The sequence below is a fragment of the Macrobrachium rosenbergii genome, chromosome 24 (genome assembly GCF_040412425.1).
Source record: "Macrobrachium rosenbergii isolate ZJJX-2024 chromosome 24, ASM4041242v1, whole genome shotgun sequence".
NCBI classification, from domain to species: Eukaryota; Metazoa; Arthropoda; class Malacostraca; order Decapoda; family Palaemonidae; genus Macrobrachium; species Macrobrachium rosenbergii.
Window position 1 is genome coordinate 34238333 of NC_089764.1, and position 20452 is coordinate 34258784.

At 40.5% G+C, this 20452-nt stretch overlaps 1 protein-coding gene across 3 annotated transcripts in view; it reads left to right on the plus strand.

Annotated features, from left to right (window-relative positions):
- The window catches only part of LOC136852013 (tubulin gamma-1 chain), a 70516-nt gene that overhangs the window by 23826 nt on the left and 26238 nt on the right, over positions 1 to 20452 (plus strand). For all 3 annotated transcript variants that reach the window (XM_067126478.1, XM_067126479.1, XM_067126480.1), the window contains exons 7-8: positions 5512 to 5694; positions 7550 to 7769. In XM_067126478.1, coding sequence (XP_066982579.1) covers positions 5512 to 5694; positions 7550 to 7756 — 390 coding nt within the window. In that variant the 3' untranslated portion in view covers positions 7757 to 7769. The remainder of the gene's footprint in view (positions 1 to 5511; positions 5695 to 7549; positions 7770 to 20452) is intronic.

Here is a 20452-nt window from a genome sequence, read left to right on the forward strand (position 1 = left end):
GTTATTTATTTTGATTATTTCAAGTGAGCAATAGATGTCCAACTATGCTAGTTGTTAGCACAAAATTGAAATTACCAAAAGTTGTTTGTTCATATGCGGAACGAACCTGGGTCTTAACTTATGGATAATTCTTTTAGTGCCAACTGGAAACCGGTAAAAAGAAAACACACAAAGAATTGGTGGCAACGAGGTAGGTTGATAGACCTAGCGCTTAATGGACGGGAATCCTCATATGAGTATCTATAACAGGTTTTGGGTGATGGAGGGGAATCCTCATAATGAGTATTACGTGCCATTCGGTTTTGGATGAAATTTACCGAGAAAATGTTCATAGCACTTCAATGGGCCATAAATGACTTATGGCAACTATTTAGCTCACCACAGGAGAGACATCGATCAGTATGCCCTGAGATTTCAGAGGGGGAATGTACTGCCTCTCTGCTGCTCCAGGACATCTTTTTTACAGTATTTATTTGCTCATAAATATACTGGTTTTAGTTATATTTTATGTTAGTATGTCAGCTATAATTGTAATTTTGCAAAGAAATGTTAGAAAAAACATGTATATCTCACAAAAAGTACTTTTATCTCCCCATCTCAGTAAAATCTCATAAATATTTTACAACAAATATACTCAGAATTTGTTACTGATTTTAATTCTTATGTGTTATGGTATTGTGTGAGCTGTTGTGGTAACTTTTCGTGTGTTTTCAATAGTGAAATATTTGCCATTTTTTAGCTATTGATTGTCCACATAATCTTAAAAGTCATTTTACAAAATAAAATAAATTATTAGGAAAAACATGCATAGCTTAGTAAAAGTAATGTATTTTTATGAGTGTCTTGTTAAAGAAGCCCCACACAGGGTTGTAAAAAGTCACTTTCAACTTCCTGTGGAAGGTAAGGAAAAATTTGTAGAATTTTTTCTTACACCACGTGCATTTGCATACTTTTCTCTGTCTGTTGATGTGTATTTTCTTGAATTGGCCAACCTTAAAGTTTGCCCGGTCTGGGGGTGTACTTGATATATATTTGGCCCGTCCCTTTAGGGCTGAGTAGCAACTGTCACCTCCATCGCTTATGAATCAAGGAGGTGATGTCTCAATTTCTTCTTTACCGCCCTCATAGGAAGACATTCTTTGGTCGTCTCTCCAAAGCTGGTGTTTTTCTTCTTTGCCTATGTTTTGTGTTTGCACGCACTTACGAGTGATTATGTGTTTTTGTGTGCCTTGTGCTTCTGTCTGATCATGCCCAAGAATCATCTCAACTTCCAGTTTCAGCCAGTCCTTCCAAGCATCAGGGAAGTGTCCTGGCGTTAATGGCTCTCCTTGCTCTCATTTTTTGGCATCGGTTGAAACTGATCCCCATGCTGATGTAGCCGATGTAGAGCTAAAGATTGTAATATCACTAATCCATGCCCGAATGTTCTTGGCCTCCTGAGCAGTGGAGGGTCTTTGCCAAGAAGAGGCAGCATAAGAGGAAGTCGGAGACTCCATCTTGGAGGATATTCCCTCCTTTGATGGCTGTGTCACTTGCTACTCCTTGTTCTGCCACCTCCTTGCCAAATCCTCCAGTTGCTTCCCCTTCTCCATCTTGGAGGGGATTCCCTCCTTCGATGGCTGTGTCACATGCCCCTTCTTGTTCTGCCTCCTTGCCAAATCCTCCAGTTGCTTCCCCTCCTCCATCTTGGAGGGGATTCCCTCCTTCGATGGCTATGTCACATGCCCCTTCTTGTTCTGCCTCCTTGCCAAATCCTCCAGTTACTTCGTCTACTCTGGAAGATTTTACCCCTTCCCACTCTTCTATAGCTTTGCCTATGAAAGTTTTTGCCTATGGAAGTTTTGTGAGAGGGGTCAGGAGACTTCTTTACTAATGCTGCCGCCACTCTTGTTCTGCCCTTTCAGTTTCCGATGCGCAGAAGATGGCTAGTGTCTGGACTTCTCTAGGCCTATCAGGATTACCAACCTTGGATGGTCTGTTGTCCCACTACTTAACTTCATTCGGGCCTGGGTCAGCCGCTAGGTTCCTGTTTCTGTGGCCCCCTCCCTCCCTTGCCTAGTACATCAGCTGTGTCATCCCCTCAGCTGACAGCTTTGCTCTCTGCCCAGTGTGTTGTCCTGCCTCCTACTGCTCCAACCGCCGCCCCTCCTCCCGACTCCTGGGTTCAGGCAGTAGTTGGTCGAGTTAACGTTGTTAATCGTAAGAGTTGTGGGCGTACAGTGCTGTGGAAATGTAGGACTCCATCTCCTAATTCGTCTTTTTCTCCATCCTCACCTTCTCCTGGTAGATTATGGCGAGTTAGAGACTTTGTCTCTTCGCCTAGTTGGAAGCGTCTCAATATGTCGTATCTTCCTCTCCTTCGGACCACGACTGTGCCTCTTCCCCTTGAAGTCTGTGATTCTGGTGTTGAGGTTATGCAATGTGAAGAAGAAGCCTTCAGTTGTACCTCCCTCTGCCCACGTCCATAGGAAGGCTGATTTTGCTCCTGTTAAGAAGACTCATGATCTTGTTCTCGTCCGTGGAAAGGGCTCTTCTTGTACACCTCTGAGTTCTCATCGCCCTCCCTCTCCTCATCATTCTTCACATTTACGTACACCTAAGGAAGTCCGGGGCTCATGTTCTGGGATCCATATTTGTGTTGGTAGCCCTTCTTGTTCCAGGACCCCTGTCGCTCATCTTCCTAGATGTTTCTCTCGATCTCCCAATGGGACCTATAGTAGGCGTTTCAGTTCCTTTCTCTGGGTGTTACAGAGCGTGGCCGTGCTCCTACTCGGGTTGTTTTGCAACCTTTTGGGAAGGATCCTCTTAGATGTTCTACGTCTTCTGGTATAGAATGCAGTATTAGACTTGCATGTCCGTCTCCTGCACGTTTGTCTCCTCGCACTCGTCCATGTGTAAGTTCTCGTCCATCTCCCCTTTCACACCCCTCCAGAACAGATGGTGTTCATCTTTCCAGGTCAGCTGTTTGTGGTCGTTCTGTTACTCCCACATGTCTGTGCATCGATCCATGCCTGTCCACTGACTTTTTGCGTAGTGTATCGGTCTCTCGTTCTGTTGAGAGGAACACAGTTCTAAATAATTTTCCCTCAACCTCCACAGGTGTTCATTCGCCGAAGAGAGCTTTAGGTCCAGATAGGGCCATGCTCCAGTCTTACCCAGGAACAGTTTGGATTCTTCTGATCTCGTCGACAGATCAAGAAGGGACTCCTTGGTACAGGAGATGGAAGACATAGAAAATCAAGAATATTTTACTACTTACGCAGAGGTGGTTGGAATGATCTGCAAGTAAGACAGTCTCGTGGAAGAGAACGATGCAGATTCTTCAGATTTTCCTACAGGAATAGAAGCTCTCTCCTGCATCAAAGAAAGAATTGAAGACTGCCTTGTTCTAATCATGCAGAATTTGTCCTTAATCATGTGAATTCCCTTGTCTCTGGGTGGGACAATTCCTTGCATTCTAGTAGAACATTCAAGCTTCTTCTTACTCCTCTCCCTCGGCATAAAATGTTTCTACGCTACTCCTGATGTTACGTTTCTTCCTCGACAGTCGGATCAGGATGTGGCCCGGTTGGCTCCCGGTGTTTCTTTAGACCAGATTCAAGCAGGAGGTCCTTCCTTCACCCCTGAGGAAGCTGCCTCTTTGGAGTCATCTGCTTCTTCTGCCTTCCAAGCAGTCTCTTGGCTAGACTTATGGGTGACAACAATGGCCAAGATTTCTTCCTCGGCCTAATTATACACAAGCAGACACTCGTTCTCAGAAATATCAAATATTCTGCCATGCTGAAGCGAATAATTTCTATAACTATACTTAGGATACACTAATGAATAGACAAGCAAAAGTCATATGCAGGGTATAGAAGGAGAATGTGAAGTAGAGTGTACCAAGTCTTAGTCAACGAAGGTAAACAAAGAAAAAGAAGAGTTAAGCGAGAATATTTGGACAAAGCTGTGTTCATAGAGGGGCACTGGTGTAGGGTCGCCCACAGAATTATTAATAAAATTCCCATGGTTTGATATACCAGAAGCTGGCAAAGACTTGAGTGTGTTAATGAAGGTATATATGTTTTTTGAGGTAGAACCAGTCATAAAGAAATGTAGGAGATGGAATTCACCAGGATGTAATGGAATCACTGCAGAGATGACTTGAGCTGAAATGCCTGGTGATTTGGAGTTTTTAATGAAAATATTTAGTGTGCTTATTCTCGGTAGGCTGGAGGAAGAAATTGACAGAAAGCACAAAGATGAACAAACTAGTTTTGAAAGGGTCAGAAGTTACACAGATCAGGTGTTTGTGTTAAAAACATTTTGTGCTGCATTTTAAGGAACATCAAAATCTCCTTCTGGTGCCTTTTGTTGATTACGAGAAGGCATTTGATCACATCCGCAGACTAATATTGTGGAAGGTTTTGTGCCGCTACGGCACTCCTGTTGAATATGTAAAGGTAATGGAAATTATCCATGTCAAGTGAATTTACAGTAAATAGTGTGATGCTACAAGCAAACATTATTGCACTTTGACATTTGTCTTTCTCATAGATTATTATGAATTCAAAAAGGCTCACAGATGGAAGAAAAGGTTTAGATTGGAGTAATGTTAGACACTGGACGTACTTAAGATATGCAAACGACACTATTATAATCAGCGAAACGCCACAGAATTTATAAAACGTGCTTGATAGAATGCATCAGATATTTAGAGAGATTTGACTCAAAATAAATCTAAGAAAAGCTGATGAGGACATTATGCCCAAAAGAATGAAATAACATTAGATGGAGAGAAGATTGAGATGGAATATTTCAAATATCTGGGAAAATTGATACAAAGCACAAGTTCTCTTCAGTTGGAATTTAGCGGAAGACTATGGCTAGGCTGAATAAGATCTGCAAATCTTATAGTTTGAAATCGTAAGCAAAAGTAAGATTGTACCCAGATGTAGTAGGATTTGTATTGCTATATGGATATGAATGATAGTATGATGATGAAACCAACTTGGAAAGATTTTGTCAGTTTTAGGATAAAGCTTTAGGAAGAATATTAGCAATTAGTTGGCAGAATAGTTAGAAATGATACCGTAAGGGAAACTAGGGGAGTTCCATATGTAGATGAGGTAAGGATGAAATGGAAATTGAAATGGCTCAGAGGTGTCTCGTACAACCCCTGGGAGAACAGTATGTGATGTCAGCTGAGCTCCTGTGGTTGCCAAAAAAAGTTGGAAGACTCAGGTGTACTTGAATGAGAAGGGTGAGATTAGTGGAAATTTGTGGAAGATACAGCACAGGAAGGACGTAAGTGGCACAATCTCACAGAGGCCCTCTGGGTCGTGTGGCATTGGATGCAGTGATGGTGATGATGAAAGTGACTTTGTAATAACGATAATAATAATGAATATTCTTTTTAGCCTAAACTTTATAAATATAACTGTGACCTTGTCTCCTTACTTCTAAGCTGAACTGGCATAAAGGTTGGTTTTCAGTATATGATATTGTAAGACTTAACCTTAATCATTACAGGGTGAGGTAGATCCAACCCAGGTGCACAAATCACTGCAGCGCATACGAGAACGAAAATTAGCTCAGTTCATCCCCTGGGGTCCTGCTTCTATCCAAGTTGCCCTATCAAAGAAGTCCCCATACATTCAGTCAGCGCATCGAGTGTCTGGACTTATGCTTGCCAACCATACAAATATATCAGCTGTAAGTATGTGTGAATTGATTTGGTTCGTATTTGTGGTTGTTCATTTTTAAGAATCCATTAATCATAAACAGCCCTCCTCTATGCATGGGTATGTTTTACCAGTAGGCAGGGATCTAAGTTAGTCATCCTCATCCTCGTGATCTTATCCCTCATATATCTGCCTTTACTTATCATGTGCTTGGTGAGTAATTAGTGAATATTTCTCAGTGAAAAATACAGTGAATGGGCGAATTTTCCGCGAATAATGGGTAGATACGTTCCACAGAGAAAAACGCGAATAGTGAGACCGCAAATACAGGGGTTTCACTGTAATAATATAAACAAACGGTACCCGTAAAGTAAGATAAAAGCATTATTAACATGTTAAGCATCACCGATGGCATATCTCGGTCGGCCGCATCCCATATCACAACGCCTTGAACAGAGTAGCACATCCTACCTCTTTCAAGGATGGTGCGCTACTGAATTCGGTCTGAAATGCTCTTCCCTCTATGCAAATTGTAGGAACGTCAGTTGGTAACACTATGAGCTAAATTAGCGGTAAATGGCAACTTTTTTTGTAAGGGAAAGGCAGTCTAATAAGAGGACAAGGACCTCCACCTCCTGCTACACTTCTGGCATTCATTGATAAAAACTGATTTCTTTTTGTTTGATCCCATTTATCCTCCCATAATGAGCAATCTAAAGCAAAAGAAAAATCTTTAGCCTGAAGGTATATTATCAATACTTGTTGCAGAGAATGATGATGACTACGATAAAAGGAAATAACGTTGCCATTTCCATAATCAGCACAAAAATTACTCTCCCTCTCTTTCTGTGGATTCCATGAACTTTGTTCAGGCTAAGGGAAACCCCGTGGAGTTCTCTTTGCTTTTCGTTCACCTAAAGGTGTGAAATTTAGTGTTCAGGGCAAGGGAAACCTTGTGGGTTTTTTTTTTTTTAAGTTTTTTTATGACAAAGTCATGGAGCTCGTAGCAGTAACAAACAGATTTTCCATTCAGTTTCTAGATGAATATATAGAAAGTTTGCCTGCAATATCAAGTGCACTAAAATGGCATGACACAAATGAAAATGAAATGAAACAATTCATTAATCTACTGGCTCTATGTCTCAGGGAATTGCATTTGAAAGAAAAATTTTTTTCCCTTTTATGTTTCATGCTTATAATCTTTAGGATGTAAAAATGCAAAATAAATTCTTCCGTCTTTTCTTATATTACATTATTTATTATATCCTAATGTCTATATACAAAAATCAATATCAGTCTGAAAAAGAACACATAAAAAAGCGTGAAAATTAACATAGACCAAATGACTGCTCCGTGAGCTGGTAAATGTGATGATATGAGAGTAGTGAGCTCTCATAAAGGATGCTTAACAGGTTAATATAAACTTCAGGATAGTACTTTGCTTGTTACAGCACAACTATGTGTATCCTTACATATTGATAAGTAAATAAACGAGAGAAGAGAACGAAGGGTATTGTTGGGAAAGGAAATGCTTAATGTTGCAGCTAGCAGATGCAGGGATGTTGCAGGTAACAGTTCACGTCACAGTGTAGCCCGTAATAACAAGAATTATTTAGTCCACACTGTCAGGTAGTAGTCTGATTTCTAACTTCTACTCCACTATCTTCAAATTAATTGGCAGTTTGGCACTTGAGGTTGTCCTGACAAAGTACAATGACTTTAACAGAAGAAACAGGTTTGCATTTCTGACACAAGGGTTTTGAAACTTTTGATGCAGTAGTAAGAAGGTATTGAATAGTAAGAAAAATGTTGTACTCTACGTAGAGAAATGTACTTTGTATATGAGAAATATGTTTAATGGTTTTTACAAATATCTTTACTTGCAGTTATTTGAACGAACAATAGTTCAGTTTGACAAGCTGCGTAAAAGGGAAGCCTTTTTGGAACAGTTTCGTAAGGAAGCAATGTTTGCTGATAACCTGGATGAACTTGACTCATCTAGAGAAGTAGTACAACAGTTAGTGGATGAGTACGTAGCAGCTACAACTCCTGAGTATCTGAAGTGGGGCTTGGACCAAACATCGGAATCATAGGATACGCTTGATGGTTTGTGTAGATTCATATTTTTCACTTAAGAGATAAAGTAATGTGTGAACCAAGCTTTTCATCACATACCCATCAGTCATATTGAAGCCTCATGTTCAGTCTTGAATGAACTTATTATAGACGGATAGAGAAAACAAAGAAGAAGGGCCATTCATGCATGCATGCCACGGACCCTTCCGTGTGTATTACATGTTCTTGTCATACTTCATGTAACTGCGGCACTGTCAACACAGTTCAGAGAATCTTCCTCAGCTTTATGTGTGGCAGTTATAGACAATGTTCAGTTATCAGTATGTAATTTTGACGTTTTCTCAAATTTTATTGACTTTTTTAAAACTTAACATAACTTGTAAGAAGTTAATAGTCAACTTCTTGTAAGTTTTGTCTGTTGGCTTCCTGTAAGTATTACAAGCATTTAATTAGTATCGCTTTTGTGAATTTCACCTTGGTCTAGCATGCGTGCACGTTCAAATATTGCAAGCGACTGTATAGTTTTTTTTCTGAATTATTGTGTTTACAGTAAACCCCCTGTATTTGCGGGGGATGCATATCACACGCACACACACACCACCCACCCCACCCCCACCCCCACCCCCACCCCCAAACCCCACCCAGCGGCTACTTAGAACCCTTCTAAAAACACTTACAACTGCCTAGAACCCTTCTAAAAACACTTACAACTGCCTATTTTGATAGTTCAAACACACACAAAACAAACTAAAATTGCTTGTACAGGTATTATCCTACTTACAATGGGGTTAGGTAAAAAAAAACCATCATTTGTTGGAAAAAACGTAAGAAATACCAAAGTGTATCTCGAACATAGCCTAGCCTACACTAGGGTATTCGGTACCATGTATACATATATGGTAGCCTAGCCTACACTACAAAATATACTCTTTACATACACGGTATAGTAATTATTAATATCAGCTAATTGTGGAGGTTCATGCAAAGTGACTTATGATAATTCAATACAAAGAGAAATTGAATAACAAACAAGAATTAGCTTAGCCTACACTATGGTATATTGTCTACATACACGGTAGCATTGCCTACATTGTACTTTATATTAACATATCTTATTATACAAAAGTCAATATAACGAATATGCACCTTTTCCATGGATCTTTTAAAATGCTATGCCTTAATTCATTGTATCCAATAATATTGTATGTATTCTTATATTGCTTTTGTATTATAAATTGCAATAATAGCAATCAATGTTTTGGTTTGAAAATGCTTACGCAATGTTTATTTCGCCGCATTTAACTCAGTTCAGAGCGCTTTTCTTGCTTTTAGATACTTATTTTTAAGGGGCAAGGTTATTTTTCGTTATACGAAGTGTTTTTAAGTCGAAATATAACTAAAATATGCCTCATTGTGAAGTTAATTTTATCTATTTTCTTTAATAGATGACGATGGTCATTTGGGGGCGTTTGTTTTGTGTAAAAAAAATTCAAGATTCCATTGGCTATTTTCACTTGATTTCATCATAATACAAGCTTTACGTATTTATTGTTTATCGGCGTAAAAATAGAAGTAATGTGTTCTTTCATGCCCAGTAGTTTTGATTAAAATACATTCTCTCCCATTGTATTTGTGATCGAGTTTCATCCATGTTGCCGATGCACGATAATTTACAGTATAGTCAATAGCAGCTTGAACATTGTTTTCTCAGCTTCAGCTACAACTTACAGCTTAAATTTAGCAGTATATTTCCTTGAGAATCTTTTATCCATACTGAATAAGGGTATAATGTAAAAATATATCAGTCCTATTCTGCTTAACGTCATTTGTGCCATAACCTATGGTAATTGTTTATTACCGTACGATGGTTGAAATACAAGCAAAACGGCTGTTGTTATCCGATTCGGTTATAAGCAAAACAACAGTTTCTTGGTCGGTTGTTTATGGCTGTACACTTTTACACGAGCATAACGTTACTAACAATACTTTTATCATTCTCTTTTAATTTTTTTTAACTAGATGATGGGATAAAGAGATGGAGGAAAAGTTGTCTGTTGTAATTTGGCCTTTCTCACTGCCTGATTACGCTGCTGCCTGCGCCTGCGCGATTTTTTAAAATATTTTATAAATAATATTGTCGTATCAGTATTAATTGCTTACCCCATTGCAAAATCGAATTATCATAAGGTGAGTCATTGTAAGTCGAGCATTACCTGAGTATTTTAATAGTTTTTCACAAAAAGTGCATTTAGTCACGAAAATGAGATGAAAATACAGTATTTAGTGAATATTTCTCAGTGAAAAATACCGCGAATGGGCGAATTTTCCGCGAATAATGGGTAGATACGTTCCAAAGAGAAATCCGTGAATCTTGAGACCGCGAATATAGGGGGTTTACTGTACAGTATAATATTTTTGGTACACTCACTATTGAATGAGTTGACTGATACATGAAAACCTCTATATAATGACCCTCCATGGAGCAGGATTCGTTACATAGCAACTCATCAGTCAGAGGCTAGACATTATGTGGAGCTTGTATGCTTTTGCTTTGCTAACCCCTCGTATTTTTACTCTTTATTTTCCTTAGACAATTGGCTGTGGTATGTATCTAGAAGTAATGACTAGTAAACTACTGTTCTGTAAGAGCAGTAAAGCAATAAATATCATTCTTCATCCAATTTACTGCTTACCCTCAGCCTCTTATTGGTTGTCATGCAGAGGTTTTAATGTTGTTAGTGCCAAGAGGGTTACCTCTAGGCTGTTTGTGTAAAATACAAGTTTAGGGTGTTTTGCTTCACTTGTTTCACAGTATTTAATAGTGATTTTACCTTTACTGAAGCTCATTAATAATTCTTTGTCTTGCTGCATGTACAACAATGTGAGTGGTATTTCTGTCTTTACCTATATGGTGGAATTTTTTTTTATGTAATTTGTGCTTGTATGGCGCTTGTTCTAATCCTTTTTTGTTGTTACCTTGCTTATAGTTTGGTGTTTGTGCTGTACATTTCTGTCGTGCTCATGTGTACTGCAATTTTGCCTCGGCAACTTTGCCAAGGTCTTCCAAGAAGGGTGTACACTATTGTATCTTGATGTCCTCACTGAAGATGTAGCCACACCTGTTGTGTAAAACCTGTTGAGGCCAGCAATCCTTTGGACAAAGTTCAGCAACGTCATTCCTGTCCTCCTTTTGTCCTAGTACCTTTAGGGAGACCCAAACACCCATTTTTTCACGACTGCCCAAAACACTACACTACCAGGTTACTGCCCTCCATGCCAGGATCTTCAGGCATGGGCAGTTGATACCTTCCTTCTAGAATGGTAGAACCTAGACCTTGAGTTTTTTCCTCTGTTGGCTGTTTTTGAGGAAATACTCAACAAGTTGTGAACTTTGCAGATCATAAGGATGATGATTTTGTTAGCACGTCCTGGCCCTAAATGGAATGGGTCTCCTAAATTTCTTTCCTGGTGGTAGATGTTCTCTGTCTTCTTCCATTCAGGAAGGATCTTTTCAGACATTCTTACTCTGGAAGATTAGTTCAAACCTCCACATACTTCATTTCACTGCAAGGAGGTCGTCAGTTGTCTGTTACTAACTAAGGGCATTTCTAGAATGGCCAAGGAAGCCATCCTTAAATCTAGATGACCTTCCACTGTTAGACTTGTGTTTCAATAACAGTGGTTATTTTTAAATCATGGTGCTTGTCCTGAGTGATATCCAGCACCTGTTCTACCAGGTATCTGAATTTAAGCTCTACCAGTATCTCAGATATGCAAAGCAGTTTTCTGTTACAGTGATCAAGGATCCCACTTACATTGCTGTCAGTTTTACATCATGCTGACTGGAATTTTGCTCACTTCTTGAAGTTTGAAAAGGTTTTCAATCTTTTGTTTTGGGAATTTATTCTTCCAATAAGGATTTACAATCAAATTTAGAAATAAGCCTTCAGATGTTGACATAATCTCAGTTAAGCCCTTTGATAGGGCATCACTTAAGAACTTTGAAGACACTTCTTTTAGCTCTTGTTGCAGCGAAGTGTATTAGTGACCTTCAAGCCCTTTCTTTGGGGGCTTTGTTCTGTTGGTAACCCCTCTCTTTTCTTTCTTTACTTAGATTAAAGATATAGAGGAATAAGCCCTTCCCAGTTTTGGTTACAGCACCTGATTTACCTGCTTTGGTAGGCAATGAAGAAATGGCTCTCTTAATGTCCAGATGAGACCTATTAAGAGGTTATATTAGTGAGCTTCAAGCCCTATCTTGTTCTTTGTTTTTGCTCTAGTCGCAACCTCTCTCTTTTCCTTCATTGCTTAGGGAAAAGACAGAATTGAAAGCCCTTCCAAGATTTGTGTCAGTGCCTGATTTATCTGCTTAAGTAGCAATGGAATAGTGGCTGTCTTATATCCAGTTTCTTATATCCAGTTAGAACTCTTAAGGGTTTACCAGGACAGACATAAACCTGTAAGAGAAGTTTAGAATTTATCTGTGGTGTTAGAAGGCCAAATGCTCCTATGTCCAAGATGGCTAAAGTCTATGCACACAGAGTTGATTCCTGAGTATTTTACCTTCTTGGAGGCAGTCATCATGGCTTTTGTACCTTAAACATGTCTTTATTTCCTTTAAAACCACCTTCTAGGGAAGGTTGTCTTGCCTCTCAGGAGAGGTATAACTATTTTTGCCTCATTTTTTAGAATGTTCAATTTTAGCATGAGGTGTTAAGCCCTTAGTCCTATCATTGCAGGGGGACTCTTTCTCCTGAACCAAATATGATAGTAACCTTGGCTTTCCATCTTATTGTTAGTTGTTAGGAAGTCCACTATTGAATTTTGGGAGCATGAAGGTAAACATTGGTGTAATGGAGCACACCTTCATATATGAAAGTACAGTAGTAATTAGCTTTAGTATTGGACCGACCTTACACCTTTTTGTGGTTCCAACGTCTGGCAACAGTACTTGCCAGTAGATGACACATCAGGCAGGAATGTTGAAAAGCTTTTTCTCTCCATTAAAAAGCTTTTAGTTTGCTTGGCTGAACTCGTTTTCTCTTGTTGCACTAACCCAACATCTTCAGTGTGGTAGTCAGCTAACTTTAACAGTAGGTAATGTTCATTTCAAATAATGATAACTTTCTTGATAAAATTATTTGGATACTTATCTACTGTTAAAGTGGAAACCCACCAAGCCTCCTCACACCTTAGTGGGTGGTCATGAAGAAATGCAACAGAACGTAAACAGTCCAGCACCATCTGGCGGGAAACGGATGAATACGAAGATAGTCCTAGCGAGTTAGCCAAGCGTGTTTTGATTTTTTTTAAATGCCGATCGCACCAAACGTTGCGAAGATAAAGCTAACTTTAACAGAAGGTAAGCAAACAAGTAATTAATTTTATCATGAAAATTATCATTTGTAAGGAGTTGCAATATATTAGATCTTATATATATTTCATCAAGAACAAATAATTCGGGTCAGTCCTATGAGAATTAAAAATTTGAACTCAGTGGTCTGTTAAATTATTTTAAGAATAGACTCCCTGTTGTTACCAGGCCTTGGGTCAAAGAGGTTAAAGTCGTGTGGTGTATGGGGCCCCTCTTCTGTTAGCTGTAGTTCCTTTAGTATTTGTTCTGGAGGTAGGACATTAGAGTATGATGAACAGACCAGTTGTATCGTGCATTTCTGTATACTTTACTTTAGCATTTACTACAGGTAAATTGAGGTCATAAGTTACGGACAGTCTTGCACTTGAGAACTGAATTTGGATCCCTGTCTAGGATTAGTCACTATGTGAATAGTATATTCAGATATTTATACATTTCTGCCCACCTTGGTCTTAAAGCAGTACTGTAAAGTTTTAAATATTTACTATAAAGAAAGCACCCTCCCATGCATCTCAAAGATAAAATTTTTCCTGCACAATAGACAAACCTTTTGGTCTTTATAGTTGGAATCACCTTCACCACAGCTGGAGACCGGCCTTTTAACTTTAAACAAGGTAGTGGAGTACGTAGTTAACTACTGACTATGGTTGGGAGCTCCCCACCATTTGGTATACACTGCACTTATCCTTCGGGCCAGCCCTAGGAGAGCTGTTAATCAGCTCAGTGGTCTGGTAAAACTAAGGAGTACTTAACTTTTGCTTTTGGCTGTTGAGAGAGAGAGACGTGTCGCTCTTCCTTCTGCGCCTGCCGTTCGACAGATTCACTTGTTTGTTATGTTTTTGTTATATATATTAGGGAGGTGCTCTTTTGCTTATATCTGGGAAGTAACGTTCTTTTGTGATATAATGCAAATCCAACCCCTTATTTTACCCTTGTGTGTTGCATATTCAGTACTCTGATATAATTGTTCATTCTGATGTAACACAACCCTACAACTTTATTAATCTTGATAGTGGTAATTCTGGTTTGATGTTTTCTGCATATATCTGGATATAATGCAGTTCCATCCTCCTATTTTACCCTTGTGTGTTGCATATTCAGTATTCTGATATAATTATTCAGTCGCATATTCAGTATTCTGATATAATTATTCATTCTGTCATAATGCAACACTATAACTTTATTAGCCTTCAGAGTGGTAAACTGGTTTTTTACGTTTCCAAGGCAACAAGCTTAAACTGGTTTCTCACCTCCGCTTACGACTCTACGACACTACTTCATTATTTTCAGAGAGTTTTATTCCTTCACAATGCGAAGGGAGGTTTGTATTCTGTAAATTATTACTTGACATTTGTTATATTTTAGGTTTTTCAGATGTAGAGCTCGAGGGCCTTGGAAAATATGGGTTCTCTCGCTAGCAATTATTACACTATATGTTGCCGATTGCTCATTCTGATTCGTCTACAGGCATGCAAGCAGCTGTTGCTCAGGTTCCCACAGAACCCGTGGCTCGACTCAGAGGGGTCCCAAGACAGCAATAGACTTTTGGTAGAAGTCGAAGAAGAGAATCGAATTATCATCATCTTTGCCATTATCTACTTGTGTGCTATCTCTTCTGGGTGCTTTCCCACGTTTTTGGACTCGGGAACCGTGCTGTGGGTGTCACGAGACCCAGCAACATCTGAGCACCAGGTGTGCCAGTTTCCTCAGATACGACATGAAGAGGTAACTTGGGTCACCTGTACTAGTTCCAGGAAATCTTTTCCTGGACTAGTACACACCCCTGCGCGTGTTTCTTCATACACTCGGGTAGAGGAAGCAACTGAAGATCGATCTAGTTGTGAATCAGGGAGCTCCAGGTGCGAGAGTCTCAAACAGGACTCGCGTCACTGTGGGTGCTCTGGTTTCCTTTAAACCCCCAGTTATCTTTACGAGCATCGTGGAGATATCTCCACAAACTGGTGTAGTCTTCCTCTGCTGGAGTTTACTCGGACACTCGAGTAGAGAGAGCAACTAATGATCGATCTAGTCATAAATCAGGAGCTCTAGGTGTGCGAGTCTCAAAGGGGACTTGCATCACCGTGGGTACTGGGGCTTCCTTGAAACTCCACACTACCTTTACCAGTATCGTGGAGATACCTCCACGGACTGGTATAATCCTTCTTGTGTTCGAGTTTCTTCGGACACTCAGGTAGAGAAAGCAACTGATGATCGATCTAATCGTGACTAGGGAGCTTCAGGTGTGAGAGTCTCAAGCGGGACTCTCGTCATCATGGGTACTTGGGTTCTATGAAACCCAAAGCTACCCATTACCAGTGCCATGGATCACTCTGAGGGCTGGTATAGAGCCCACCTCTGCTCGAGATTTCTTGAATTCTTGGATAGTAAAAGCAACTGATGCGTGATGGATTCATGATTCAGACGCTTCAGGTGTGCATTCTTCCAAGGAGACCTGCATCACCCCAGGTACTTGGGTTTCTTAGAAACTCTGAGTTACGTTTGCCAGTGTCAGGGAGTTCCACAGACTGGTGTGGACTCCTCTACATTTGATAAATCTCCATGGCACCAATAGAGGGAGTGAGTGCACAGCATGCAGGTGCAGCCTCACCCCCTGCCAGTACTCTCCCAAATATGTGGCCAGTGTCTCATACCTGGAGAAACTACCAGTGAGCTCCCCTTACAATCTTCTTCGCATGAAGAGGCCAAGGTCTCGAAAAAGACTGATGTTTCAGTCTTAGTCCAGTATCAGCAAGCTTGGAGAGGAGTTCAGATATTCCTGCCTAAGGAACAACCAGCTTGATGGTGACAAGTCGTCCCCTTTCACCTGTCGCCCTTGGAGAAGCTGGGCCCTCAGGAGTGGCTTCACCTTCATTCCTTGATGAGAGACATCCTATTCCTTTCTATTCCTCCCGAGGGGGAAGGAAATTGGGGACTAACCTAGTGGCTAGACGACAGGAACCTCACTGGAGTGTGTCTTTACACTCCCCCTCTCATCATGCCTCTGTTCTGAAAGGCATCGGTGAGGGAAGAGGCACACACCTGGAAGATTTGCTGCTTTCAGGTGAGTGGAACCGGCATGGCAAACACCTCCTCATCAATATTCTGAAACTCAAGACAGCTTCCTTAGCTCTTCAAGAGGCTCAAGATCTTGGTAAGCTGTTTTGTTGTATGGGTGAGTGTCAGTACCCCCTGCACCACATGTTGATGGTGCAAGTGTACAAGTGGGCAGCTACATACCCAACAGAGCTGTTAGTCAGGTACATTCCGGGGAATTGGAACATATGGCAAATATGCTCATCACTGATATCAGATGACAGGTATTTGACCCCCACATCCAAACATTACATAAGATTTCCCAATCTTTGGAGCCTCCCAGTGATAGGTCAACACAACAGAAGCCGTTGGTGTACTGTTCCATCGTGCCACTTCCATGGTCGTTGGTAGAAACTTCTCCCAAAACTCATGGAAAATTCTTGAAGCCTTGGAAGAGGCAAGGGATCTCTCATTTGCTATCCCCTGTCTATGGACATGGGAACTGTGGTACGGAGCTCTCTGGAACCCCATGCCATACGAAAGCAACAGAGGCGCGGGTCTCCATGGGTACCCATACCTCTGACACTGGTCCCCGGAAGTCAACTTCCCCGGTCTGGTGAAGAACATTCCACTGTTGCATGCGGCTCCTCAGACCCCCGTATATTGGGAGCAACTTTTGTACAAAGTTCCACAAAACCCTGTACCATGGGATTCATAGGGCACGGATTCCATGGATGCACGTGTCACCGGAGGTGCATGGTTCTCCATGGACACCTGTGTCACCAGAAGTGCACGAGGCTCCAATTAGACCCTCGTGTCACCAATTTTGGCCCCAGGAATCTTTTCCCTGTGCAGGTTGCCCGGTTAAGGTTCTTCTGCTGCTGCACAGATTCCCGTGGACTCCCATGACACCAGTAAAGTCCCCTGGTCTACGGACTTGGGCCCTACTTAATGAGAGAGTGAAGGTCCGACACTCAGGCGCAGCCATACCTCCCTGGACGTTCCTGCATGGGAATGATGCCAGGGTCCCAGATGGGTGATGCGACAGAGAGGTTAGCTCACCTGGAGAAGCAGGTCTCCTGCTTAGTCTTCTTGTCTGTAGATGCCTCGGCCTCTAGGAAGACTGTGGCCCTTGAAGAGATGAGGTTCCTCTGTCGCTCGAGTTTGCCACAGAACTCGTAGCATTACTTTCAAGTCACATTCACTTCCATCTTTGAACTGGTTGGTAGTATTTGTAAAAATACTGTGGTGTCCAGTTTGAGTGCTACAGTACAATCTTCAAAGGACTCCACACCTCAGGCCTGAGCGTTGACAGCTCTTTGTTAGTACTGACTTGACTAAAGAAGTGTTCAAGAACACGATTTCTTTCTAGCCTCATGAGGTTATCGAGTGAGCATACTCTACGTCCAACCTGTGGCCAGAGTTCATTATGAGTACCAAATATGCCACCGTATAAGGCGACTTGGTGTATAAGATGACCCCATTTTTCATGTAAAAATGTAAGTTTAGAGGTATGTTCGCCTTATAATACGACCCCCAATTTATAAAATTAAATAACACTATCAGCCGATGTAAGTTAGTTGGTACATAAATAAAATCAATAATTATTGGAATTGTAGTACCAAAAATGTAAAAATCTGGCAAAGCTCACCATTACAAAAAAGCACTTTGTGCTCCTTAGGAAAAATATACAGGAAACATCATGACAAATGCCAAACACCTATGACGTGACGTCACTATTGGCGGAGTAATACCCATTGGAAGTATAACCACGTGAATGTATTCCTTTAAAATTGGAAAGAGCCCCGATATTAAGGATAACTGGGGAACTGTCGATATTGCAAAACCCTTAAGTTTGATTATAAAATAATACCAAGGAAATATTGGCCTTTAGTAAAACAACGAGGCTCGTAAGTCAAGCACAAGTGGGAACTACGAACACGGTTCTGTTTCGTAAACAAGAAAGTTAGGCTACCCGATTTAGTCTTTTGGTATCTTCAAATTATCTGTCATTGTTTAAAGGGCATTGTATAATAAGTATCATTAACAAAATTGTCTAATATTATTACCTTATAATAATGGTACTCTGGGTAAAGCTACTAGCAAAGTGAGAGCTCACTCATCCTAACGTCTAATTATGGTACTGTAATTACAGTTGATTTGTTTACAGTATTGGTAGTTGTGTCACTAGTGATTCACTTGAATTACCTACGGTTTTTACTGTCATTACAGTTATTTTGTTTACACTGTCGATAGTTGTGATGGTAGTTAACTATCGACACTTCAGAGATTAGCCTATTATTAAAAACCTCAGCAGGATTTAAGGTTTGCTCTTTATACTCGGCGTATAAGACGACCCCCCGTTTTGGGGGAGATTTTTTTAAGGTTAAAAGGTCGCCTTATACGCCAGCATTTATGGTACCTCTTGAGGATAGGGACGTTGGTCCGTCCCTCTCACTCCGGAAGAACCTGTCAGTTTTACAGGTTTTAAGACAGACAGTAGTGTAGGCTGTCTATTCATGTTTTTCTACCTTCAGGTCGTGACAAACAGGCACTGGGACTCCTTTTCCCTGGGTCCTGTGGTGGCTGCTCAAACAAGCTGTGTGGCTTGCCCAGCTCCCATAGTGGACAGTTTGCATCTTGCCTAAGGTGTTTGGTGGCAAAGAGCGAAGGGGAGTTGGGGACTGGCTCCCCCTTTTCTCTTTTATCTCCTTTCTTGCGCAGAGAGAGTCGAGTAGCCATCTTTCACATGATGGTTTGGCATGTCATGCAGGTGAGTCTACGTAGTTGAGTATCCTGTCTTAAATCTTAGATAGATTAATAGGGGAGAGAGGGGCTGATGATAATACAAGCCAATTGGGTATCTCCAGTTTTATTGGTTCCGACACTCTGAGTTCATCCGATCCTTTTTCGAAGCCATGTGGCTACTCACTCGCACATTAATTCAAAAGGCCCAGAAGTCTAATAGTTGAACATAGAGTAAACCCCCTGTTTTACGGCACTTGTCTAGCAACAAAAATCGGCAATTTTCGCTTATTGGTGCCGATACATACCTAACAAAGGCGCCGACGAAAAAAAATCTGCAACTTTCGGCACTTTTCAGTGCCAAAAACTCCCAATTTTCGGTTATCATCAAACCATCAGAACAGAACCCCTGCCAATAACCGGGGACTGCCTACTTAAAACCCTTCAAAAAACACTTAGAACTGCCTATTTTGATAGTTCAAAAAAAAAAAAAAAAACTTAAAATGCTTATACAGGTATTATCCTCCTTGCAATGAGGTTAGGTTCCAAAAAGCCCATCATGTGTTGAAAAAAATGTATCTTGAATATACCCTAGCCTACATTAGGGTATTCAGTACCATGTACAGTAAACCCCCATATTTGCAGGGAATGCGTACTGCAAGGCCCCCATAGCTAAAATCTGTGAGTACTTGAAACCCCTCAAAAACACTCAGAACTGCCTATTTTGATAGTTCAAACACAAAAAAATAAAAAAGCTTATACCTTAGTATTTTAATACTTTCATCACAAAAAGTGCATTTAGTCATGAAAATATGAAAATACAGTAATTAATAAATATTTCTCAGTGAAAAATGCCGTGAATGGGGAAATTTTCCGCGAATAATGTGTTTATATGTTCCACAGAGAAATCCGCGAATAGTGAGACTGCGAATATGGGAGGTGTACTCTATACATATATGGTAGCTTAACGTACACTATACATGGGATAGTGATTATTAATATCAGCTAATTCTGGAGGTTCATGCAGATTGACTTAAGATAATTCAGTACAAAGAGAAATTGAATAATGAACAAGAATTAAGTTAGCCTACACTGTGGTATATTGTATATATATATATGGTAGCCTAGCCTACATTATACTGTACTCTATATTCACATATTAATATCGTATTATACAAGCATCAACATAACGAATATGAATCTTTTCCATGGATCTTTTAAAATGTTGTACTTTACTTCACTGTATCCAATAATATTGTATATACAGGCGGTCCCCGGTTTACGACGGGGGTTCCGTTCTTGCGCCGCGTCGTAACCCGAAAATCGTCGTAAGCCGGAAAATCGTCGAAAATCGTCAAAAATCATAAGAAAACCTTACTTTAATGCTCTGGGTGCATTGAAGACGATGTAAACTGCATTATTATTGAGTTTTACATCAAAAAAACCTTCAAATTATGATTATTCTGCCGTTTTTGGGCCATACTTCTTCCGTCGGATCGGTGTACGACGCGTTGTAACCCCGGAACATGCGTCGTAAGCCGGGAAATAATTTCTGATGAAT